The sequence below is a fragment of the Leptidea sinapis genome, chromosome 32 (genome assembly GCF_905404315.1).
Source record: "Leptidea sinapis chromosome 32, ilLepSina1.1, whole genome shotgun sequence".
Lineage (NCBI taxonomy): Eukaryota > Metazoa > Arthropoda > Insecta > Lepidoptera > Pieridae > Leptidea > Leptidea sinapis.
The window spans coordinates 11,202,464-11,227,391 of NC_066296.1; the positions used below are offsets into that span (position 1 = coordinate 11,202,464).

The window sequence follows — 24,928 nt, forward strand, 5'->3', positions numbered from 1 at the left end:
TTATTTTGAGATGACAGTCATTGTCAATAATTATAATATGCATGTTCCGACACCATCGAACTATCTGTATACTCAAATCAGTAGTAATTCATAATGAAATTCATAAGATTATTACCGTTTTTTGATACTAAAACGAGTAGATAACTTCTTTACTAGTATCCGATACCTGATGGAAAAAAAATGAACTGGGAATCCTCAATTATTAGCACTTCTTACTAATACCACCTTAACTATACCACTGCTGGCCAACCTTCTACATATATCTATATATATAAGAGATTTTCCACGTATATAGTCACTCATCTCGATATCTCTGGAACCATTAGAGCTAAACACTTGAAATTTGGTAGGAATATTCTTTTCACCGAGTAGAGGTCAGATAAGTCGGAGTTTCCAATATTCCATCCGCAAGAGTTTTTTTTTGTTATGAACAGAACAACGTCTGTCAAATCACCACAAACATTCACCCTAAGGCTAAAAATATATTTCAAAAGTTTTATCATCAAATAAAGTAGAATTGTCATAATAATCATAAAATAAAAACGTAATGGGCTAACACAATGTTGATAATATTGTCCTTAAAAAGGACAAATTTTGTTTTCGTAAACAATATTCAAATTTGTCTCAGGCCAATTATTTTTTCCACTCTTACAACATTTTGATGTTGTATCTAGAAAGCAAATAACAGTGGAAATTAAATCCCACACGATATCTCGGAAATAATTGAAGTTTTATTTTATGTTGTAAGAAAAGAATCAAAGTCTTGTTCATTTGATGTAAGTTTTTTTTTCGTTTATCGATGAGGATAATTATGAATTTAGTGTTTTAGTGAGAGGCTCCTTTGCACAGTATGCCGGCTAGAATATGGGTACCACAACGGCCTATTTCTGCCGTGAAGGAGAAATGTGTAAGCATTACTGTGTTTCGGTCTGACGGGCGCCGTAGCTAGTGAAATTACTGGGCAATTGAGACTTGACATCTTATGTCTCAAGGTTACGAGCGCAGTGGTAGTGCCCCTCAGAATTTTTGGGGTTTTCAAGAATCCTGAGCGGATACAATGCAGTGTGTAATGGGCAAGTCCTGCTCGTCTCGTCCCTAATTATCATTAAAAAAAAATTGTTCCAGAAACTTACACAGGATTTTTGACGTTGCCATGTTAATTGAAGATAGTATTCTTGTCTGGTTATTTTATTTATTTAGTTTGAAGCGATCCTCAAAATAAACAAATTAATAATAATAAAACACAAAAGTCTTTTAGCAGAGATTTATATCGTACATTAAAATTTGTAGTATAAATTAATTAGATCAAATTATAATATTTTTATGTAAAATAGGATATGAAGTCAAATACCCAAGAAGATTAATATTATCGATGATAAATATCGATAAAATCAAATTAATTATTTAGGGTATGATCCGATATGCACTGCGAGCACTTCACAATGCACTCGTATCACTGTAGAAAAATTGTGAACCTAACCATAATATTTGACATTTGTCAAACAATATGTCGACCCATCCTCTATGTTGATTGATACCTTAGACCAAGAGTACATCCTTCTATCTTTGTGATTGACGATTACCGTTACGTGCGCGAGAACTTTCTTTACTTCAGTTATCCTTTGTGATAGTGACATTTCAAGTTATGTGCTCTTTACACGCTTTTTATTAGCTTCACCTGTTTGTTAATTATTATTAACAAACAGGTTAACAATTATTTTTATTTCCAATATTTGTTTTGTATGGAAATATTTTCAATCGGGTCAGCTACTCATAGTTAATAAAAATTAATATGATGAATTAAAAAAAAAAAATTATAATTAATTTTACAAATTGAACAATATTCAAATACTAGGGAACTAGCCGTGTTTACAAATATCGCAATTGAGGTTAAGCCGGTTGTTTCATATATATTTGCTTTCGAGGCAAGGTGTTTGTTTGGTCAGATATATTTTTACGACTTTTAGTCTCTACCAGTGACAAAGAGTTTCTCAAAATTTTTCTATGATGATTGCAAGGGGCTTGATAATAATAATAATAATATTGACACACTTTTTAAACAAATTATCTTGCCCCAAATTAGGTATATATAGCCTGTGTTATGGGTTGCAAGACAACGATATATTTAATACAATATGCTTACTTAATCATACATAAATACATATAAACATCCATGACTCAGAAACAAACATCCATATTCATCATATAAATTCTTGCACCTACCGGGATTCGAACCCGGGACCTCTATGGTGATGATGGGGCGGTGATTCCTTCGAGTCGTTGGAGGCCTCTAATATGTGACAGTGTGTGGAGACGCTAATGCCCTCTCAACTTGAAAGCAATAGGCGGAAAAAGTAGTGGTGGAAGCTGCTGACATCTTGAAGCAGTGGATCGCGTACTTGATTATGGATTGGTGAGGTATCAACGGGCACCTTAACTAACCTTATCTGCACACTTTAATGCGGCTTAGTATTTTCAGGTGCTGACCCGGCAAACGTTGTATTGCCATATGTAATAAGTATATATTTTCCCGCGACCGCTCATTGTATAAATTATCATATGTTATGAAGGAATTAATTATATGTGTTGCAATTATATAGGTATTTCTAAGTCCAAATATAGGTTCTGGATAAATATCACCATCAAACATATACTAAAACCTTCCCCGAAACACGCTGCATCTTATGATATAAGTATTATTGCGATCGATTTAGTAGTTTTTGCAGTATCACCGAAGGAAAAAACGTGTATCCATTTATTACTATAGATATTAAAAAACGGCTTATATGTTTATTCGACTTTGAGCTAATTTAGCAAACCTTTGACTTAATTTTAGTATTAATGTTTGATTAATAGTTATTAACTACTAGTTGACCCGACAGACGTTGTTCTGTATATAATAAAAAAAAAAGTTTTTTATGAATTTGTATCATAACATCAAGAATTATTTCATAAAATATGCTCCCTGTTGTTGTAATGAAATTGTTTTACAGCAGAACTGTTAAACCGTGCGTCAATAAATTCTCCATAGAAAATATGTCGGTACAAAACAAATATCGGACGACGCGGGACACATCAAAGGAAAACAAAATTGTTGTTCTTATTTAATTCCGAACACTTACATATTTATTCACCTTTTAAACCTTCCCTGGACTTCCACAAATAATTCAAGACCAATATTAGCCAAATCGGTCCAGACGATCTCGAGTTTTAGCGAGACTAACGAACAGCAATTCATTTTTATATATATAGAATTACTATATAAAATATAAGTCTCTCTATAATGGTGTTGCATTCGATATTGCTTGAATTTAATTTTACTCATACGATTTTTAAAAGCACTTTGTATCTCCACAACAAGCCAACATTCTCCCAAGAAATTTGATAAACGCGGAATAAAAGAAAATTGTAATATAGTCAAAACATAAAATAATCTTCACAGCCGCAATTTCTGAAATTGCTTCACGGGAACATAACATTGAATGTTTCATTTCTTATTCCCATAATTCCTAGCAACTTCGTATCAAAAATTCATTTTATAACACCAGTTTCGCAATGCAATATTTAATAATACTGCTTTTAGTTTTCTGGAATAATTGGAACAAGTGCCTATATTTTGCTGTCGACAAATTGATCCACGCATTTTATTTGAATTTACATTTAAATTTAAACGAGACATCTATCGATTAATCATTTGAGTCGGTTCGTTTGCCCATTCATCATTATCATCAGCCGGAAGACGTCCACTGCTGGACAAATGCCTCCCCCAAATATTTTCACGACGATCGGTCCTGCGTTGCCCTCATCCAACGTACTCCGGTGATCTTGACGAGATCGTCGGTCCATGTTGTTGAAACCTACCAACACTGCGTCTTCCGGTACGTGGTCGCCATTCCAGGACTTTGCTGCCCCAACGGCCATCTATCTGTCGAACTATGTTCCCTGCCCACTCCCACTTCAGTTTCGCTTTGTCGGTAACTTTGGTTCTCCTACTGAGTTTTTTTCTCCTTCTTCTATTCTTTGTTTGCCCACTACTGAGGTTTCATCCGAGCCTTATGACAACACGATTAGTGTAATATTTTCCGGATGATATATGTCCGGACCTTCTGGGCAATAGCCTTATTTTTGTTTAAGCGCTTTGCAAAGATAATGACTTGAAGATAAGAGAAGACTTACGAATGTGCAGAGTTCATAAGTTAATAACTAAACAATTTGTTTTGTTTTTAAGGTGACAACTCTCGCCTTCCGTGCTAGCGCATTTAAAATATAACAAATTGTTTAGATTAGCAAGAGCGACATCTCAATTCAAATTTCCGAATATGCAAATATTGGGGTTGAGCAGGTTATCAACTGTAAAGTAGATCCTGTAGATGAAGCCTCAACCTGACAAGTTGAACAAAGCATGCAATAATTTATAAGCGATACGTCTCTCGGACGGTTGGCTCAATTGGAAAGAGCGCTCACATGGAACGAGAGAGGTCGCGGGTTTGAGTCCCCCATCGTTCATAAAATTTTGTTTAGTAGGTTTCATAAGATACATAATAGCTTTTCAGGGTAATACACTTTTATAATGAAGTCAGCCACTGTTTAGGCATTATCTATAAACAAAATTTAAATGTTTTATTAAAAAATGGCTCTGTCGTAAACCCTACTACTCCACAGCTGAAAATCTAACTGATATGACTGTCATTAGATTATGATTATTTTATACCAATAGCAATTACAATCCAATATTGTATATTTGATTAAAAAGAGAGAGAGTTTCTTGCGCCATTTCTACTCTCTCAGAGCGCCGTACGTTTCCGAAGCGGTAGCAGTATATTAAAAATGACATCAAAAAGAATTCTAAAGGAATCAATTTTGAGAAAATAAATGTATTTTTTGCCTTTCAAGTACTAGAGTAACTATATAATTATGACCTATGGGAGAGGCTTTCATCATATAAGATATATTTTTATATAGAACACAACTCCTAGTTACGACATCATTGCAGAAAATATATTCAGAATCGCCAATTTTAACGAGATAGGAGACAAAGAAGGCGTCGTTAGGAAAGTATGAGATTACAAACAAAGTATGTACCGTCTCTCGTTACAAGCTCCTTCGGTTCTCCGAAACGTGTTCGATTCAAGTTGTGAAATATACGAACACAATATAAATATTAAATACAAGTTTCGCTTGCACTTTTTATATATGAGAACGCTATATATTGAAGTTAATCTTGACTTGTCTTGGTGGATGCTTAAAAAATTTCATCTAATAATAAAAACAACATGTTTCTCAAGGTTTTATTAAACGACTTCAAAAAAGGAGGAGGTTCTCAATTCGTCGGTATGTTTTTTTTTATGTATGTTACCTCAAAACTTTCGACACGGTGATCAGAGTTTTATAATTCTTTGGTGCTTCCCGTCGGTGTCATCCAAGATAGGTGTGTAACTACATACATATATACAGTTATAGGTGAGATGTGCTTGAGTAGTGAGGAGGCGAGAGGCGAGAGCGGGTCGCGGCAAAAGGACACCGATTCCAAAAATAACAATAATCGTAACTAGAATTAGATTAATTACTTAGATTGTATAAAAATACGCAATTATTTTTATACTTTTTAGTGCATATTATAATCATTGTTTTGGAATAGTGTTTTTGAAGTCGGTTGTTTTTTTTTATCAATTTTTTATAATTTGTACGTATTGTTGTTTGCTATGAATAAATTCAAAAGGATAAATAAGTCCTTTTTGAAAATTATAGTTTTACAGTTTAGAAAATTATGTCCCCAAAAGAATTGTTTCTATTCTATCACTGAGTAATATGGGTCATTTATTATAATAATATAAAAAATGTAAATTTGTTTGCAAAGTTTTGATGGTTGTAAGGAGTTTCATTTTTACTTTTTATACTTATTTAATTGTATTGTATATTTACTTTATTCATATAATTGTCAGCTTGATGTGTTAACAATCGCTAGAAACGTTATGAACTGATATAAGAACACACATTTAATAATTACATTTATTTAACTAACTTATTACTGTGTTAGTAATGTGATTTTATATAAATTATCACTGAACTGAAATAACTATAATAGCATATTATATTTTAGCATATTAATAGCATTTTATCTTTCTATCTTTAGTTAACTTGATTCGTGTAAGTTTGTTGGCACTACAGCATTGCCAACTAATAGTTGGTAGCATCATCACGGTAGACGGTCGTGCCCTATATAATATAATATAAGCTCGAGCGCTAAGTTCGAGTTGGCACCGTACCTTTCGTCTCAGACACGAAGGTGTCCTCTCCTCCCCTTGCCTGCTCACGGCTAGGGTACCATAGGGCTCAGTGCTCTCACCGGTTCTATACATATCGTATACCAACGATATTCCCATCCCTAGTAATGGAGTTCAACTCTCTCTCTTCGCTGATGATACCGCTCTCCTCTACGTCCAGTCCCGACAGATATCTTCAGTCCTCTCCAGGCTCCAACGCACAGTAAATGAGATAGGTGCCTGGTTTAGGAAATGGCGTATTGAGGTCAACCCGGATAAAAGCTCCGCCCTCCGTTTCAATCTAAAGCGCAGACGCTTCTGCCGGGATCGACCCATTCATCTATTAGGCTCCCCTATCCCCTTCAGGTCCACAGCCAAGTATTTGGGTGTGACCCTCGACTCCCAACTCACCTTCAGGCCTCACGTCCAGAAGGTGACCGGAACCGCCCCCTTCTATCTGTACCGCCTAAACAGTATGTTAGGTAGGCACAGTAAAATGTCTCTTAGGAACCAGCGAACACTTTTCAAGGTTTGCATTCGACCGGTTATGACTTACGCCGCTCCAGTTTTCACTCATGCGAAACCAACATTATTGATAAACTCCAAACAGTCCAATCCATTTTCCGCCCTTAAGTGTGGTAAACCACACAAAGTTTTTTTAACTATCATTTTAAATAACGTAATACTTTTGTTTTGGACATTCTCTGGGATCTTGTTGTAAAAGACTTACTTACTCGACTTAGCCGAGTAATTAGGTTTATGTTTATGTCTGTTCCTGGTGTTAACATTATGGTTATGACAGTTTCTAGCAAATTCACTTACGTGCCTATGAATGGGCAGGGCGTATCAATTACCATCAACTGAACTTCCCGCTCGTTTCGTCCCTTATTTAAATAAAAAATGTTTTTTTTAAACCTTTATTTTTTTCTTTTCAGATGTCAGGTGTCACGACCAGTATTAAGATGTGAGTGTGTGTGTTTGAAAACGTGATGAATCATGACGTCATACACGCTTCTCAACGAATCAGTGATGTGGTCTCAAGAAGAGGGCTTCCCGTTGCTGATGCCACGCTGGGGCTACGTGGCCTCTGCTTTCGTGCTATTCCTCATCGGCTTCTTTGGATTTTTCCTCAATTTGATGGTCATCCTTCTCATGTTTAAGGATAGACAGGTATGTAGGTGTCTACTATCTACAGATAGAAATAAATTAGTACCTTCTACTGTCAGTAATTAGCTGTCAATAATATGAAGCTGTCTCAATATACCCGATAACTCATTCTTATCGTCTTATATTGGGACGCGTGAATTGAAATTTCCATACAAACTTCTATCGCTGGTAATCTATATGTCGCCCCATTGACAGACAGTGTGTACGGATAAGGTGAGTTACCGTCGATAAGTTTATTGGAACAGAAAAGTAAACGATACTTACGTGTTTTATCTCAAGTAAGAGATAGACTGAATATTGGGAACGGCCGTAAGTTAGTTTATCTCCAAACTTGTTTGATAACTAGAGCATTAGATGTACCGTATCGTTTTCAAAATTTTGAATTGATAATCTAACAACAAATTAGGAACACGTTAGATTTTCAAATATTCAATAATTCTACTCGCTGAATCATGTTTGAAATGGATTTTCACATAACTTTTCTACCTTGTTATTTATTTATAATTCGTGGTTCTAAAGTTAAATGCATTGTAGAAGTCAATCTCAATTATTATTAGTTATATTTCGTATTATTAACCTTGCGTTAGACAGCAAACGTCGCAAATATGTTGGCCTCAATGAGACAATACATCTTTGTGTCGTTTGGTGTCGAGACACTTGGCCCGTGGGGCACAGAGGCGCGGAAAATGTACAAATATCTTCGCGCCTCAATAAGGCTACTGGAAACCCTAGCGCTGACAGCTATTTCAGTCAACGGATCAGCCTAGCAATCCAACGTGGAAATGCTGCCAGTATTCTTGGTACGCTTCCACGTAATGATAGTTTTAATTTTATGTAGTATAAGTAGTATTCAATTCAATACCATAGTATAAAATACTAAGTAAATATAGTTATAAGATTTGTTTTGTTTGAATAAATTTAATTGTATACTAATAACCTTGCGTTGATTAAGATTTCACTTCTAGCTTGTGGTTTCAAGCACATACTGTTTCATTTATTCTTCTAAGCACTTTCGTCGTCATAGACTTCCACAGTCTCTGGTTGCTCAAGTTTTCCAAAACGTCCACATAACTTTGAGGTGAAGATTTGATTTCTTTTGTGTTAAGATTCGAGCGTAATATAAAAATAATTAAAGCCTCACTTAAATTATTAATGTATTACTATACTTAATGTATAAAGATATATAAAGAGCGCAAAAAAAAGAATGCTGGGAGAGTTTCTTAGGCCGCTTCTCTCTCAGAGCGCCATTTTTTTCCGAAGCCGGTAGTAGTATCTAGTATGTTATAAATGACTTCTAAAGAAATCAATTTTGAGGAAATAAATGCCTTTTATGCCTAAAAATACTTGTCTTATGTTGCAGAAATAAGACCTTCAAAGAACCACACAAAAATTTAATAGACGAGTTATTAAATAATTCAATAATGCGTATTTAAACTCAAATAATGGAGTTCATTTATTTACTTCATGTGTAGTTTGAATCAGTAGTCAGCCATTCATTCTCAACACGGTCCCTTCATTCAATATTACAGAAAGAATCTGCAATGGAATGAGACATTCCGCTGAGAAAGTACTTTGAAGAAACGCCTCGTTAGATTAATTCTGTTTCAGCCATTTCCAAAGGTACCCTTCCATTTTTATTAATAAATTAAAAAATAAAAATTAATTTATTATTATTAAATAAAACTAAAAGTGTGGTAAATACCTGAATGAACCTTGTCAAGAAAATACCTTAACTTTTTTAAATCTTTCAAATTTAAGTAAATAATATCTTTATTTGAAACGAACACTGTAGTAGGTACATAAAGAAACATTGTATACCTAAGTAAAAAAAAAACTTATATAAACATAAATAAATATACCTAATGTAATACACATATAAAGGGTCATGCTACAATAGCGAAATTAAACACACGTAGGACAGCTTTTTAATGCAAATAACAAAAACATTCGTTTCATAACGTGAGGTTTTTTTCGTATGTATTATATTATAAATCAAAACTTAATTTATTGTTTCAATGAATTTCCCTAGCTACTGGGATCGAATATACAAATTTTCCCAGTTATGAGATAAAAGACGATGGACAAAATATTCGTGCCTATAACGCGGTAGTGATTCCGTGTTATAGAAAAACACGTTATAGGGATACTGCCATAAAACGCGTTTTTACAACCTTGTAATTCGTAATAATAATTATAATTTATCACAACTCATAACAAGTATTTCCAATTGTTTGCCTAGTTTTACTATTTTGTTAAGGTTTTCAACACACAAATTTAATAAAATAATTTAATTTTGTAATAACACAATTGACAATTGACCTGCAAAGGTTCGAGAAGCTAATGATGAACTGTACATATCATTATAAATTTCGCAGTACAGAAATATGTATGTGGGAAATCCCCGCGTTATATTACCAAATATCTCCGGCCGAACAGAGAATGGAGACAAATAACCTGGCATTGATTGAATTAGGCGTTACTTTGCGGAAATCCATAATTATACAATGATTTAAGTTTTCTTTAATGTTCATTCCGCCAATATTTGTTTTTTAAAACAATTCGACACGTGTTTCGCCTCTACACGAGGCATCCTCAGGACGTGTTGTCTCGCCAAACCTGGTATTTATTTATCTTTATAAAAATTGCTTTCCAATGATATATAAATTATGTCAATTGGGTCGGATAACAAAATGCAATGGCTCCTTTGTTAAAAATAAAATTATTTTAACATCTCAAGTCAATTTTCTAATATGCACTTATCAGAGTAGAGCAAGAAGGCTATAAGCTGTAAAGGAAAGGCTGTAGAAAAGCCTTAACTGGAGAGCTGAATAAACAAATCCGACCGTTGGCTGATCATATTAAACCTCTTGTGTTAAGAGCGTCGGGTACGTGATCTGGTAGGCATGAGACACATATTTTAATATCATTTATGTACAAAGGCCATAACGAACAGACGGCCTACCTGATGCTTATCGGCATAATCGGCACATATCAGTGAAAATAGAATATTTAGATAACTATATTTACAATACATTAAATTAAGACTATCATTACGGGGAAGTGTACCAAGAATACTGGACGCATTACCGCGTTGGATAGCTAGGCTGATATAGGCCACTGCCTCAATATCGAGGCAGTAGCGCTTGCTGTCTTCGGCCGTCGAAGCAGCAAGAGAAGAATGAGAAAGAGCCAGAGTGTCGACGCAAGTCACGTCCCACACCAGCGCCCTTCCCCAGGGTCCAGGGTCATTCTATCAGGACGCTTGCCATCGCGGGTATATACCATTTGACTCTAAAACAGCTGGTATATTAAGAGTGGCAAATGCCCTGCGGATGACATCATTACAGATATTCATTGCGACTGAAATAAAACAAAATTTTACTCAATTAAAATTTATTAAGTTAAAAGTCAAAGAAACTTGAAAATAGGTATTTTAAGGTATTTACAAAATATCTGCTGCATGATTAACACGTCTGGTATCCTCCTTGGTAACACCAATAGCTTGAGTAGCACATTCAAAAGGGCCCAGACGATCATATGGTGAAGATTGCCCTAGACATGTCAGTATCGAAGCGTTCACGTGGAAGACCATCCGCAACCTGATTGAAAACAGTGCAAATATAATTGAAGAAGCTCATTTAATAGCGAACATACCGCAAAACCGTGCCGAATGGAAAAAAGGACAATGGAAGCCGACCCCAAGTAAATGGAAAAAGGTGTGGAAGGAAGAAGCGACTATATATTTAATCTTAGTATAATTAATATTATGACAATCAGAAATACTGGAAACTTATTAATATCCTTACGTACAAACATTGCATTAACTAAATTGCGCAGCAATCGTAAAAATGTCAATGTCTTTATATTCTTTGCTTGATGATTCTCTAGGGTATTTATAAGCTGCTCAAATATGCCTCTTGAACACAATAATCTTCTTAATGTCAGCTACACGAAAATTACTAAAGTAAATTGAACGAGCTGTGTACTTATCGGATATTTGTCTTACGAGTATATGTCATGGTAATTTGTAGATCCATTATTTATGACGAATAAATATTTTAATACTATTATTTTATTTGTTTATATTAAAAGTATCTAATAAAGAACTACATCTGCGACTTCTCAAGTGGAATCACGTAGTTTTCCTGAACAAATAATTTTCCGGTAGGCAAGTAGAGACAACCCTTACTACCTGTAGACTCCCTAATATTATATTTTTATATTTAAGTATTCTTGTTGTTATTTCACTGATACTTATAAAAACGTATCAATTTTAGAAATATTTGTATTTAACATCGCTGACAAGTATCTAAACTGCTTGTGATTCGAATAGAAGGAAAGTCCTATGATGGAGTTAAGTTAAACCCAAACACCAAATTAATTAAAGATAAGTTAGTATCCATTCCTATTCAGCAGTTAAAGGGAAGCACCAGAATGTGATAGGAGAAGTTTTCTAAGCCTCTCTATCTCTCGAACAAGGAATTGTGATAGTTTGAATCATAAACTTAGTATACTAGAGTAATAGACAAACACTTTCCTCATTACGGCGAGACTAAATTTAAAATAATCTTGTATACTAGTTTTACAGATGTGTTTCGGCCGTTCTCAATATACTATCTACAGATAAATTACTACCTTCTACTGTCAGTAATTAGCTGTCAATAATCTGAAGCTGTCCCAATATATCCGATATGTCATTTTTATCGCCTTATATTGGGACGCGTGAATTGCAATTTCCATACAAATTTCTATCGCTGGTAAGCTATACGTCGTCCCATTGACAGACAGCGTGTACGGATAAGGTGAGTTACCGTCGATAAGTTTATTGGGACAGAAAAGTCAACGATAGTTACGATTTTTATCTCAAGTAAGAAATAGACGGAATATTGGGAATGGCCGAAAGTGATTTAGTGACACTTCCAGTATTTTGCTTTTGGTCAATCGCTATGACAAATATTTTTAAACGCATCATATTCATATACAAAATTTTATTATCTAACAATTTTTTATATTAATATAATCCTTAGCAAATAGTGTTGACTGCGTATTTCAAATGTAATTCCAAATATTTTGTGAATATATTCTACGAAAATAAACATCACGAAAGTAGTATTGAAGGCTCAATATTTACTTGTAAAATGTTTCTTTAGTTGGATTGTTGCTATATGTAACAACACAATCTAACACAGAACACGACACCATATAATTTTTAATTAATATCCGCTAAAAAACCGAATAATTACGATAAAAACAAAAAAAATTAAAATGCGGTCCAATTTGACAGGAGACTAATGGATACTTAATTGTTAAAAACGGTTTCACGGTCCATCTATTCCGTCTCTCTCTCACACTTAGGTTTTCATGTAATAGTTATCTCATTCTCACACAGGGTTCGTCAGTTACGCTAGTATACCAAGTTTATGACTTGAATAGAATCTCTATATAAGTGTGTCATAATATGATCAATTTAAAAAACTTAATTAACTATTTTATTTACTATTATTGTAATATCCTGCCTAAAATCGGCAGGCCGTATCAGTCGTCATGCCAACCTTTCATTAATGAAGTAATCCGCAGGGCATTGCCGCTTTTAATATACAAGCTGTTTTAGAGCCAAATGGTATTACCCGCCATGATACCTTAAAACCTATCAATAGGTAGCACATATAAATAATAGCATTTTTTTTAATATTAAAGGTAAAGGTGTATTAAATTAAAATTTTTGTTATTTTATACTTTTCAGTTTTAGTAGTCGGTTTTTTTAAACGTAGTATTCGTTTTTAATTTTATGTGATCATAGTATAATAATAATAATAATAATAATAATAAAGCCTTTTTTTATTTCATATCCTTAATATATGTACATTTCAAATGTTGTTATTTAGTGTTAGTTTATATTTTTCTTAATATCTATATGTTAGTACGTGTTACTTATTTGTATGGGTTATTTATTTATTTGGATATGAACCCCTCCTCGGGTGAAGGCCTCCTCCAACTTTTTCCAAGCGTCTCTGTCTTTACCCGTTATTTGCCAGTCGTTCCCGGCTATTTCCATTACTTCATCAGCCCACCTACTTTTCGGTCTGCCTACTCGTCGTTTTCCTTTAGGTCCCTTCCACTGCGTGTTTCTGAGTGTCCACCTGCTGTCTTTATAGCGAGTTACGTAACCAGCCCATTGCCATTTCAATTTAAGGGCTTGCATGAGTGCATCAGTTACCTTAGTTTTTTGTCTAATTTCTTCACTTCTGACTTTGTGTATTTTCCTTCTTTTTAATATGCTTCGCTCCATGGCTCTTTGTGTTGTCCTGATCTTCTGTTTAGCTCTTGTCGTGAATACCCATGTTTGACAGCCATATAACAAACAGTGTATTATGCAGGTATCAAATACTGTCTTTTTCAAATTCAGCGAATAGTCTCCTTCTAAGATTTCTTTGAGCGACCAGAATTTTTTCCAGGTTATTTTTGTTCTGTGTTCGACTTCGTCTTCGTTATTTGTTTTATTAAATGATACCTGCTTACCCAGGTAGATGTAGCTGTTAACATATTCTATACTGTTTTCTTTGACTCTGATGGGTAATTTAATGCTGTTTGTCATTATTTTGGTTTTGGTAGCATTCATTTGTAATCCAACTTTTGAGCTTTCTTGATCAAGTGTGCATAGCATTTCGCATAGATCTTTGGATGTTTCAGACAGGATAACTATATCATCAGCAAACCTGAGATGACTTAAATAACTGTTGTTAACTTTTAGTCCTTTGGCTTTCCAGTCTATGTTTTGGAATATGTTTTCTAACACAGCAATAAATAGCTTAGGTGACAGGGGGTCACCCTGTCTCACTCCTCTTTCAATGCATATTGCTTCACTCCTCGATTCTAGTCGAACATTACTAATACAGTTACTGTAAATATGTTTTATGATATTAATATACTTTGCGTTGATGTTCAAACTGCTTAGTGCCTTCCATATAGAGCTGTGGCTTATGCCATCGAATGCTTTGGTATAGTCGATAAAACCTAAGTAGAGGTTTTTTAAATTCTTGGTACTTTTCGATTATTTGTTCCAATGCATGTATGTGGTCAATCGTACTAAAGCCAGAACGGAAGCCTGCTTGTTCCCTGGGTTGTGCAATGTCAATTTCGTATGTTATGCGTTTGAGAATGACACATGCAAAAAGCTTATATAAACTTGCCAGTAAACTGATTGGTCTATAATTGGTGATGTCTAATGGGTTTCCTTTTTTGTATAGCAGTACAATATCCGACTTACACCATTGATTGGGGACAGATTCAGCTTCAAGAATCATATTAAACAATTTTGTTAGGTGTTTAAGTAATACTGGTGCACCTAATTTAATGATTTCATTGGTTATCCCATCTGGACCTGGGCTTTTATCTGGTTTTAGTTGTTTCAGCTGTGCATAAATTTCTTTTTCATCTATAGGTTAATTGGATGCTTTCAGCTTGGTATCTTTGATTGAATTCCACAATTTCATCGTCTTTTCTTTTATAGAGTTCTCGGTAATAAGTACTAGCTTGATGCATAATATCTTGTCTTGTTTTGGTTTCTTTAGATTGGCTTACTAGTTTTTGTATCCATATTTTCTTATTATTCAGTTCTTTAAATGCTCTTTTCGTGCTTCTAAATTTGTTTATGTTTTTTGTTATTATCCCTTGCCTGTGTTTGCTATAATCTTTTTTTATTGCTTTGTTAGTTTCTTTATATAATCTGCTTTGATCCTTCTTTGTATTTATGTCCTTATTCTTTGTCATTTGTAGTTCAGTTCTTCTTTTTATTAGTTCTATTGTGTTTTCACTTAATATTTTGCTTCTTTTTTTTTATTTCAAAGTTGTTTTTGTTGGTTGAGCTGTAAATTATCGCTTCTTCAAGCATATCATAATAGGATTGAACATTTGTTAGATCTTTTTGTTTGCCTTCGATATTCTGCTTTAGCATATCTACGTAGTATTTAATTTCATCATCTGTTTTGGGGATACTCGGTAGTTTTTTGTAGTTTATTCTACATTTTTTTGTTTGGTTTAAAAGGAGCGTTGCTCTCAGTAGTCAAATATAGTATATAGTAGTAGTATCTGTTATAAATTTTACATTATTAAGGACTTCATAGTTTTTGATGATTTTTGGAACATTTGTCATAATGTAATCAATTTCATTCTTGACAGTTTTGTCTGGTGATTCCCATGTCCATTTTCTAATAGGTCTTTTTTTAAAGTAGGTATTGATTATTGCTAATCTGTATTCAAATGCATAGTCTATTAATCGTTCTCCTCTTTCATTCCTTTGACCTACACCGTAATTTCCCATGATGAAACTTTCATCTGTTTTCTTGCGTCCTATTTTTGCATTAAAATCTCCTAAGACTAGAACATTCTCATCTGCCATCGTATGTGCTTTTTTAAGATCAGCGTAGAAGTTTTGGATTTCGGCTTCACTGGATCTTTCTGTAGGTGCATATGCCTGAATTATAGAAATGTTTAATTTTTCAAATTTTAATTGTAATAATGCTACTCTTTCTGAAATACCAGTGAAATTTGTAATATTACTTTTCCAAGCTTTCTTTATTAGGAATCCTACTCCGTACAAGCCTTTTGTTTCTCCAATGTAGCAGAAAATATAGTCTGGATATTCCTCTATATGGCATCCCATTCTTCTTATCTCCGAAAGTCCAAGTATATCCCAGTTTATACTTTCCAGAGCATTCGTAAGTTCTAGATATCGATATGCTGATGCCAAAGATCTTACATTATAAGTACAAACTTTAATACAATTCTTATGGTTTTTGCTTAATTTTGTGGTGGTTTTTCTATTGGGTGGAGGGTATTGGTCTGATTTCCCACGATGACCAGGCGGCTTGGGAAATTGTTTATTTCTGGTTTGGTATCATAGTATTATAAGTAAATATAATTATAAGATTAGTTTTGTTTGAATAAATATATTTCATAAGAAATTATGGTAATTATATAAAATAAGAAGAAGAAGTCTTGAACAATGTGTGCTTGTGATGCATAATTATTGTGTTTATAGAAAGTGTGCACGCTATAGGACTGTATATAGTAATGATGACTGTAATGCCTTTTAAGTAAAATATTACAGCACATTAAACACTTACAAGCCGCATTTATTTATTGTTTGTTTAGAAAACCGATTGTCAACGTGTTTTGTGATAAGGCTCTACGATATACCCGGAAAGTTATATCGATTTCAAAACATATGCCCATTGAGTGGATTTGCTATTTTTGCTTGTCTTGAACCTACATAGTTTTATACATACACATAGTTGTTACAGTTGACACATATAGATAGCCTGCTCAACCTCAATATTTGCATATAAGGAAGTTATGTGTAAGTAATTAGTGATGTCGCTCTTGTAAGTCTAAGCAAAAAGTTATAGAATAGGTAGTTAAGAGAGAGGTCCACGTAGCGCAGCGTAGAGCAGATTTTGTAATACATTATATGTACGTTCTTAGCGGCACAAACACGTACGACGCAGACATGCTTCTGTCCTGCTCTGCTTCTCGATGTAGCGCCGGCAAATATTTCTGCACAATTCGTGCATGATTTTTACCACTAATTCTTAATTTTTGTTTTTTTTAATGAAAAAAGGGACGAGACGAACAGGACCTTCAGCTAATGTGCATAGCTACAATGCAATGCCTCTCAGGATTCTTGAAAAACCCCAATAATTTTGAGCGGCACTACAACCGCGCTCGTCACCTTGAGACATAAGATGTTAAGTCTCATTTGCCCAGTAATTTCACTAGCTACGGCGCCCTTCAGATCGAAACTCAGTAATGTGCAAAGGAGCCTCCCACTGGTTGTTTCAATAACACATCATTTATAGTTGAATTAGTGCGCTGTGAACCTTGTTTGTATTATACTACTTATTAACACTATCCAAGAAAGACATTTAAAGTGTTAATTGCCGAGAAAATTAACGTAAAAATCTAGAAGCGACCGCCTCAGCTCGCCAATAAACTGCCCTTTGCAAAAGCATATCGTAAAAGCATATTTCGCTGACCTCATTGAAATTCTATGAACTCATTTTACTAGTCAACAAGAACAAGTCTATTGTTTATACTAGACAAGCCAAATGTGACTTGATGCGTTATTTGCTAGAAACTGTCATAACCATAATGTTAACACCAGGAACAGACATAAACTTATAATGCCTACTATTCGGCTAAATCGAGTTAGTAAGTCTTTTGTGGGGCGATGTATATGCTTTTACAACAAGATCCCAGGAAATGTTCAAAACAAAAGTATTACGTTATTCAAAAGAATTGTTAAAAAACGTTTGTGTGGTAAAGGTTACTATAACATAAATGACTTTCTTAATGATACCACAGATTGGGAATGGAGCGACCGCCCTCAAGCTATTAAATTGTACAATATTACTTTGTAGACATATTTTTTCGATGAAAAAAAAGCCCGCTGAGTTTGTTGCGCCCATTCTTCTCTTCTTAGGTCTGAGGCATTCATTTTGGAATGGGTGGTAGTTTTTGACTTTCAATAAGTGATGTCACATCCTATTTTGAATAAAAATATTTGAATTTGAATATGAATTTGAATTACGGAGCTAAGTTACCTCTCCCGTACAAGACTGCAATAGTTTTAGTTCAGAATACAATAATAAAATCCAGTTGGGCAGGTCCAATTTGGCGAAAGAGGTCACTCGTCGAATCCCACTCGGATGGGCAAGCTCCGTAAAATCTTCTCGTCCCAAATACCGCAGTGTCTGAAGACGAAGGTTTTCAACCAGTGTGTATTGCTAGTGATGACGTACGGTACTCAGACGTGGTCGCTAACTATGGGCTAAGGCCCATAAGTTTTCTTTGAGCTAAGGCTCATGGTCGCTCAGAGGGCAATGGAGAGGGCTTTGCTCGGAGTTTCCCTGCGAGATTGAATTAGAAATGAAGAGATCTGTAGTAGAACTAAAGTTACCGACATAGTCCAAATCACAGTTCAAATGATTGAGAAACTGAAGTGGCAGTGGGCAGGGCACATAGTTCGACAGATAGAAGACCGTTGGGGCAGTAAAGTCTTTTGGTGATTTTTTTCACACTGTTTACACAAAATAGAAATGTAATGAAAAAAATATTTTTTTCTCATATGCTGTAGATACATAATTATTTTTTTGTAGAAAAATAACCTTTATATAAATCGTCAAGAAATGGTTTCAACTATACGCTATTTTGGCGATATCTTGGGATAGCCTTAATAATATTAAATGTACTTGAATTAAATGGCTGTGTGTGTATAAATATTCTGACTAGAAGCAATGATCTAGATGTTTAAATATATAACAGCTTCGGTGGACCGAAAACGTAAGTATATGAAATGTATAATCAACTTGATACCTCCAAGCATTTCTGAGAAATAGGGTATTTATTAAATATTACATCTAATATATTAAGCCCGGGCAAAGTCAGGGTTGAAATATTTCTGTTCTCATAATATTGCTACTAAAAACAATAATAAGTTCGTATTTGTTTGATTACGAAAACCGAAATACCTTTATCGTTTAATAAGTTGGCTAGAGCTAAGGGCTTCTTTATAAAGGCATAAAAGGCATTTATTTTCTCAAAATTGATTCCTTTAGAATTCTTTTTGATATATGTGATATGATTTTTATAGGTCTTGATATTCAATCTTACAATAAAATACCAGACCTAGGAGTCACTGAGCACATATTCAAGAAATATATTAAAGCTTATAAAATTAGCAATCAATCGTATGATTGGCCTCGAATTAGATGTACATTGACAGATGAACAGACAAACACACCACGCCACAGGTTTGACTCCGACGTACGAAGTCTTTAACCTGGGTAGATATGTATTTATATAATATTATGGATATAAAATTCAGAATTTAAACTTTGGCAACGGTAACCACATAAGAAGAAGTCCTTGAATTATAAGACAATTTCCCCTGCCAATAGACCTTATTATCCATATTGTTAAAATGATAGTTTTGTGCGGTGGCCATCTCTGATCCAATGACTGTTGTACCTACCACATATAAGAATTCTATTATCTTTTCATTTAGATTTCTTTGAAAAGGGTTGTATTGCACATTAGGAATTTTGTTGTTAAATCATAATAAAATATCTATTGATTTTCATCATCATTATTATCAGCCGGAAGACGTCCACTGCTGGCAAAAGCCACCCCTAAAGATCGAATCGATCGAATCAGAAACGATCCACGACGATCGGTCCTGCGCTGTCCTCATCCAAAGTATTACGGCGATCTTGACCAGATCGCTGCTCCATCTTGGTGGGGGCCTACCAACACTGCGTCTTCCTGTAGGTGGCCGCCATTCGAGGGCTTCACTGCCCGCAACGGCCTTTGAGCTATGTGCCCTGCCAACTGCCACTTCAGTTGCACAATCATTGCATGTCAGTGGTACTTTTGTTCTACTACGGTTATCCTTATATCTGATTCGATGTCTCAGGGAAACTCTGAGCATAGTCCGCTCCATTCCTCATAAGGCTAATTAGCAATAATAATTGCTAATTCTACTGAGTTTTCTTTAATAAGACTTTTTATAAGATTTTTCAATAAATTTTCATATATGTTGTTTTCAATCCTTCCAGCAAGCGTATAATGAAATAAATGAACCATTTCCGATAAATTATCTTTCCATTGTACTTAGCCTAAAAGTGGGCATTAACTTTTCTTTGTTTCTGGTATTTATGTTTTGTTTTCGTAAATACGTTATTATTTTTATGGACATTTCTGCATTTACTCAAAGTTCTTTAAATAAAAATACCGTAACGGGTCATTATATTCTTTATCTAAAAATAATACGAAAAGTCAAGTGTTCTAAGATGGATATTATACATTATGCATTAATTTGTTATGTTTCTTAATCGTAGCCCATGTACGAAGTCCTCATTTTTCAACGTTGTAAAATTTTCATTTACAAAGTTCCATGTTTGTGTAAGTTAAGATTAGAGATTGAATTCCAGATCCTGTAAATGGGGCATTCGATAGGATTATAATTTAAATTGTTATATTTAAAATTACTGAATAATTTAAAGAGGTTACGACATTATTGAATTTGATTGAGTTTGTTACCAAATTTATGTCTTGCTATATTAAAAAATTTAATTGACTTAATTTTCCAAGCGGTTTTTCTTTATTTATACAGGTTGGCGCAGAGTGAGCTGGTTTGGTTTAGCTATGGTTTAAATGATTTATAACTTTTTTATTTATGCATTTATTATAATTTTTTTATAAATTCAGTATATTATGGGGGAAAATTTTGCAATTAGCTTTGAAAAATGATATCCTGTACGGATGTCCATTTTCTGCTTCGCACATACATGCTCTTTTTAGCATATTTTCCATAACTTTTCGCAAAATTTCGGGTGTAATGGCCATGATTTGTTTCGAATGTTGGTTTTTAGTTGGAGTATGGTTCTTGATTTGTTATCGTAGACTCTTTCCTTCAAATATCGCCAAATAAAACTGTCAGGAGCTGTTAAATCTGGTAAACGTGGAGGCCAGTTAAATTCGCTTGTGCGCGAAATAATGCGTTTGCCGATTATTTCCCTTAACAAATCCATTGAGGCACCTGCAGTATGTGCTGTGGCTCATATTGTTGAAACTACAATTTTGGATCGTTTTCCACAACAGGCCTAAGAAAATTTTCCAACACCGTCCGATATGCACCACCGCTGACAGAGATTGTGACACCAATTTCATTTATAAAAAATATAGGCCAATTATCCTTTCGGAGGATGTATCCTCCGGTATACCGCAACAAACAGTACACTTAAGTGGGTGTATTGTCGCTGATGCTGCTCTTTGACTTTCCGTAGCCTGCAGTTTTGCTTGTTGACAAAAGGTAAGGAAATGGGCTTCATCGTTCATTACCAAATTGTGAATAAAGTGGATTTTCCTCCGCTTTTTCACGGAAATTAATGGCAAATTCAAGCCGTTGTTGGTAGTCTGTCGTCTTCAATTCTTGCACAAGTTGAGCTTTATATGGGAACAAGTCTAATGTACTCAAAATTCTCTGCAGCGACCACCGTGATAGTCCAAGTTGTGTCGAACGCCTCCTTGTTGATGTTGATGGACTATGCTACGGTAGGTGTTGTTCCGGCACCAGGAAGGGTTCTTACTGACTGTTGGTTTGAAAAGTAAAATTCAATTATTTTTATACGTTGTTCGACCGTCTAATGATTTATAATTAATCCCCCAAGTCTTCTTCACAAAATGTTGAAAAGAAACCAAGAAATAATAATTTTAAAAAGGATTGGAAGGATGAAAAGATTTAAGCTATGTTATTAATATGAAATATCTTCTTTCTCCGATTTAAGAACTCTACGGCAATATTTCTGTTGCACTAACGCGGGTGTGATTAAGGTGCGACAAGGACAGCTACAGGTCCGACTAAAAAACATAAGTAAAAAACGAAGAAATCAGAGTTACGTTCTAGACAATTTTCTCCCCGAAAATGAACCAATCGTAACAAAATTTTGGAAATTGAATTTTTATATGAATATGAGGGAGACGAGCAGTACGATCAGCTGATGGTTATTGATACGCCCTGCCCATTTCAATGCAGTGCCGCTCAGGATTCTTGAAAAGCCCAAAAATTGTAAGCGGCACAACAATTGCGCTTGTCACCTTGAGACATAAGATATAAGTCTCATTTGCCTAGTAATGCTTACACATTACTGCTGCAAGGCAGAAAAAGGCGTCGTTGTGGTAGTCATTCTCTACTCGGCATCCTGTGCAAAGGAGTCTCCCACTGGTCAATGCCCTAAGTCGCCTCTTACGACACCCTTGGGCCTGAGACTTCCCTATTGTTTTTAAGCCCTTTTTTATTATAAGAAGGAAGTATTATGTGTCTGTTTAAAATTTTCCACTTTTCGTTGTCGGATTTGTATTCTGGTATTATGTTGTGGCCTATATGTTTAATAAGACATTAATACAATAATTCAACTGTGTGAAGTTATATATAGTATAGTAATGTATAAGTATTTACAAAAACAAAAATATCAAAAAAAGGTAAAATAGAGAGACACAAGTAGAGATGACATTGACTTAAAAGACAGGAGAAAAAGAACTGAGAAGGTTTGTATGGAATAATGTTTTTTTTTTGAAATTCCAATGAAACGTTAAAATAATAGTATAAATTTTTGAAAAAAAAAATTTTATGAACAATGCGGGACTCGATCCCACGACCTCCGGCGTTCCGTGCCGGTGCTCTAACCAACTGGGCCAACCGAACGAGTAACGTATCGTTATAAAATCTTGTTTGCTTTGTTCAACTCTCAGGTTGTGGCTTCATCTACAAAATCTACTTTACAGTTGATATCCTGCTCAACCCCAATATTTGCTTATTAGGAAATTGACTTGAGATGTCGCTCTTGTAAATCTAAACAATATGTTTTTAAAGTGATAAACCTCACTTCTAACCTCATCGTGGGTTCGAGTCCCGCATCGTTCATAAAATTTGGTATTAATTCTAGAAGTGAGAGGGTTATCACTTTAAAAACATAACATATTGTATAGAATAAAATTTCCTCGTTCATAATTCCGAACTTTAATACTATCATTTTCTTTATAAAAACGTTAGATGATTGTAATTTTTTAACAATTCTTTTATATTTCGTAACACATTTGCTAGCTCGTTGTGCTCGCCGGTTTCCGGTGCTTCGGTGTTTCGGTTTTACTGGGCTTTCAGGGTCGATACGCCTGCCTTCCTTAAAGGCCGCCAATGCTCCTGTGATTCCTCTGGTGTTCCAGGGGAATGTTGGCGGCGGTGATCACTTTTTTTTATATGAGAGGTGAGGCAACCGCCCATGGACATCCGCAACAACAAGTGTGTCAAGAAATGCGTTGCCGGCCTTTAAGGTGGGAGTATGCTTTTTTCTTGAAGGTCCCTAAGTCGTATCTGTTCTGGAAGACCGCTGCCGGTAGTTGATTCCACAAAGTGGCTGTGCGAGGCAAGAAATTTCGAACAAAATGCGCGGTTGTGGAATGCGGATGGTGCAAAGGCACGTAATGTCCGATGGTGGAATTCGGCCGGTGGAATCAACCCGAACAGCTCCTCTGAGCACTCCCCGTGATAAATGCGGTAGAAGATGCAGAGAGAACCCACATCTCTACGCAATGCTAGAGAATCAAGCCGATCGGAGATGACTTGATCGTCGATGATTCGAGCCGCTCTTTGTTGTATGCGGTCAAATGGAAGAAGCTGGTACTGGTGAGCACCCGCCCAGAGGTGAGAACAGTACTCCATGTGAGGCCGAATTAGCGCCTTATTAAGTTGCAGGCGGTGGCTTTTAGTGAAGTACTGTCTCTCCTTACTGAGTACACCAAGCTTTTTAGAGGCCAGTTTGGCCTTCTCTTCCAAGTGACCACGGAACTGAACGTCGCTCGATATATCGACGCAAAGTATACCAATACAGGCTGTGGTAGTTAGAGGAGTGATCTCGAATCGAGGGGATACGACAAAGGGAGACTTTTTAGTGGTGAACGCACAAACTTGTGTCTTCTTTGGGTTCAATTGGACTAAATTATGTCGGCCCCATTCCGAGACTTTGCAAAGCATAGTCTCGATTTCAGACACAAGTTTGTTCCGGTTCTCGTCGACGCTATCCCGGGACATGGTGGCACGGCCGGTGTAGGAAGCATACCCTGTGCTGTCGTCTGCATAGCAATGAATATTGCTGATTTGCAGCATATCATTGATATGCAGAAGAAACACCGCATGCATGCACCGTTGATAACAACCTTTACATCAGATGACCCTTGTTTATCCTCCTCTACCATAAATGAAATAAGACCCTATTTTTTATGATTTAATTACAAACGTTTACTTCTTACTTGTAGTGTACTGAGTAAGAAGGTATAACTTGCCAAATGTCATAGACCTAGGTTAATGGAAAATTATAATATATAAAATTCTCGTGTCATGGTGTTAAACTTTGAACTCCTCCGAAACGGCTTGACCAATTCACATGAAATTTTGAGTGCATATTGGGTAGGTCTGAGAATCGGACAACATCATTTTTCATCCCCCTAAATGTTAAGGGTGGTCCACACGAAATTTTTTTTTTATATTTTTATAACTTTTTTTTTGAATTTGTTTGATTATGAGTCAGCTTTTAAAAATACATACAACTTCAAATTTTCACCCATCTACGATCAACAGTTACTTTTGTATCGCGATTTTAATATCGGCCATACAACGTTTGCTGGGTCACCTAAGTACCCTATAAATTTTGATTTCTTTGAGATTGTCGAATTATGCAATTTTTGCGGCATAAACTTGGTTGTATCTTTTTTTATGATAATTAAGAAATTTGATTTTATCATAACTTCAAGATTCATTTTCAACTACATACCTCCACGCGCTCCCGAGAGAATTAGGGGCTCGACTGACAATAAAGTAATCCAATAAGGGTTCTTTTTTTTTTCTTTTTGAGGCATGGAACTCTAAAGAACTGAGTTTAAAAGCA

General features: G+C 35.1%; 1 protein-coding gene across 1 annotated transcript in view; it reads left to right on the plus strand.

The window, feature by feature from the left end:
* The window catches only part of LOC126974333 (parapinopsin-like), a 99,093-nt gene that overhangs the window by 28,841 nt on the left and 45,324 nt on the right, over window positions 1-24,928 (plus strand). Inside the window, exon 2 of the mRNA XM_050821790.1 lies at window positions 7,199-7,433. Within this exon, the coding sequence (XP_050677747.1) occupies window positions 7,260-7,433 (174 nt within the window). The 5' untranslated portion in view covers window positions 7,199-7,259. The remainder of the gene's footprint in view (window positions 1-7,198; window positions 7,434-24,928) is intronic.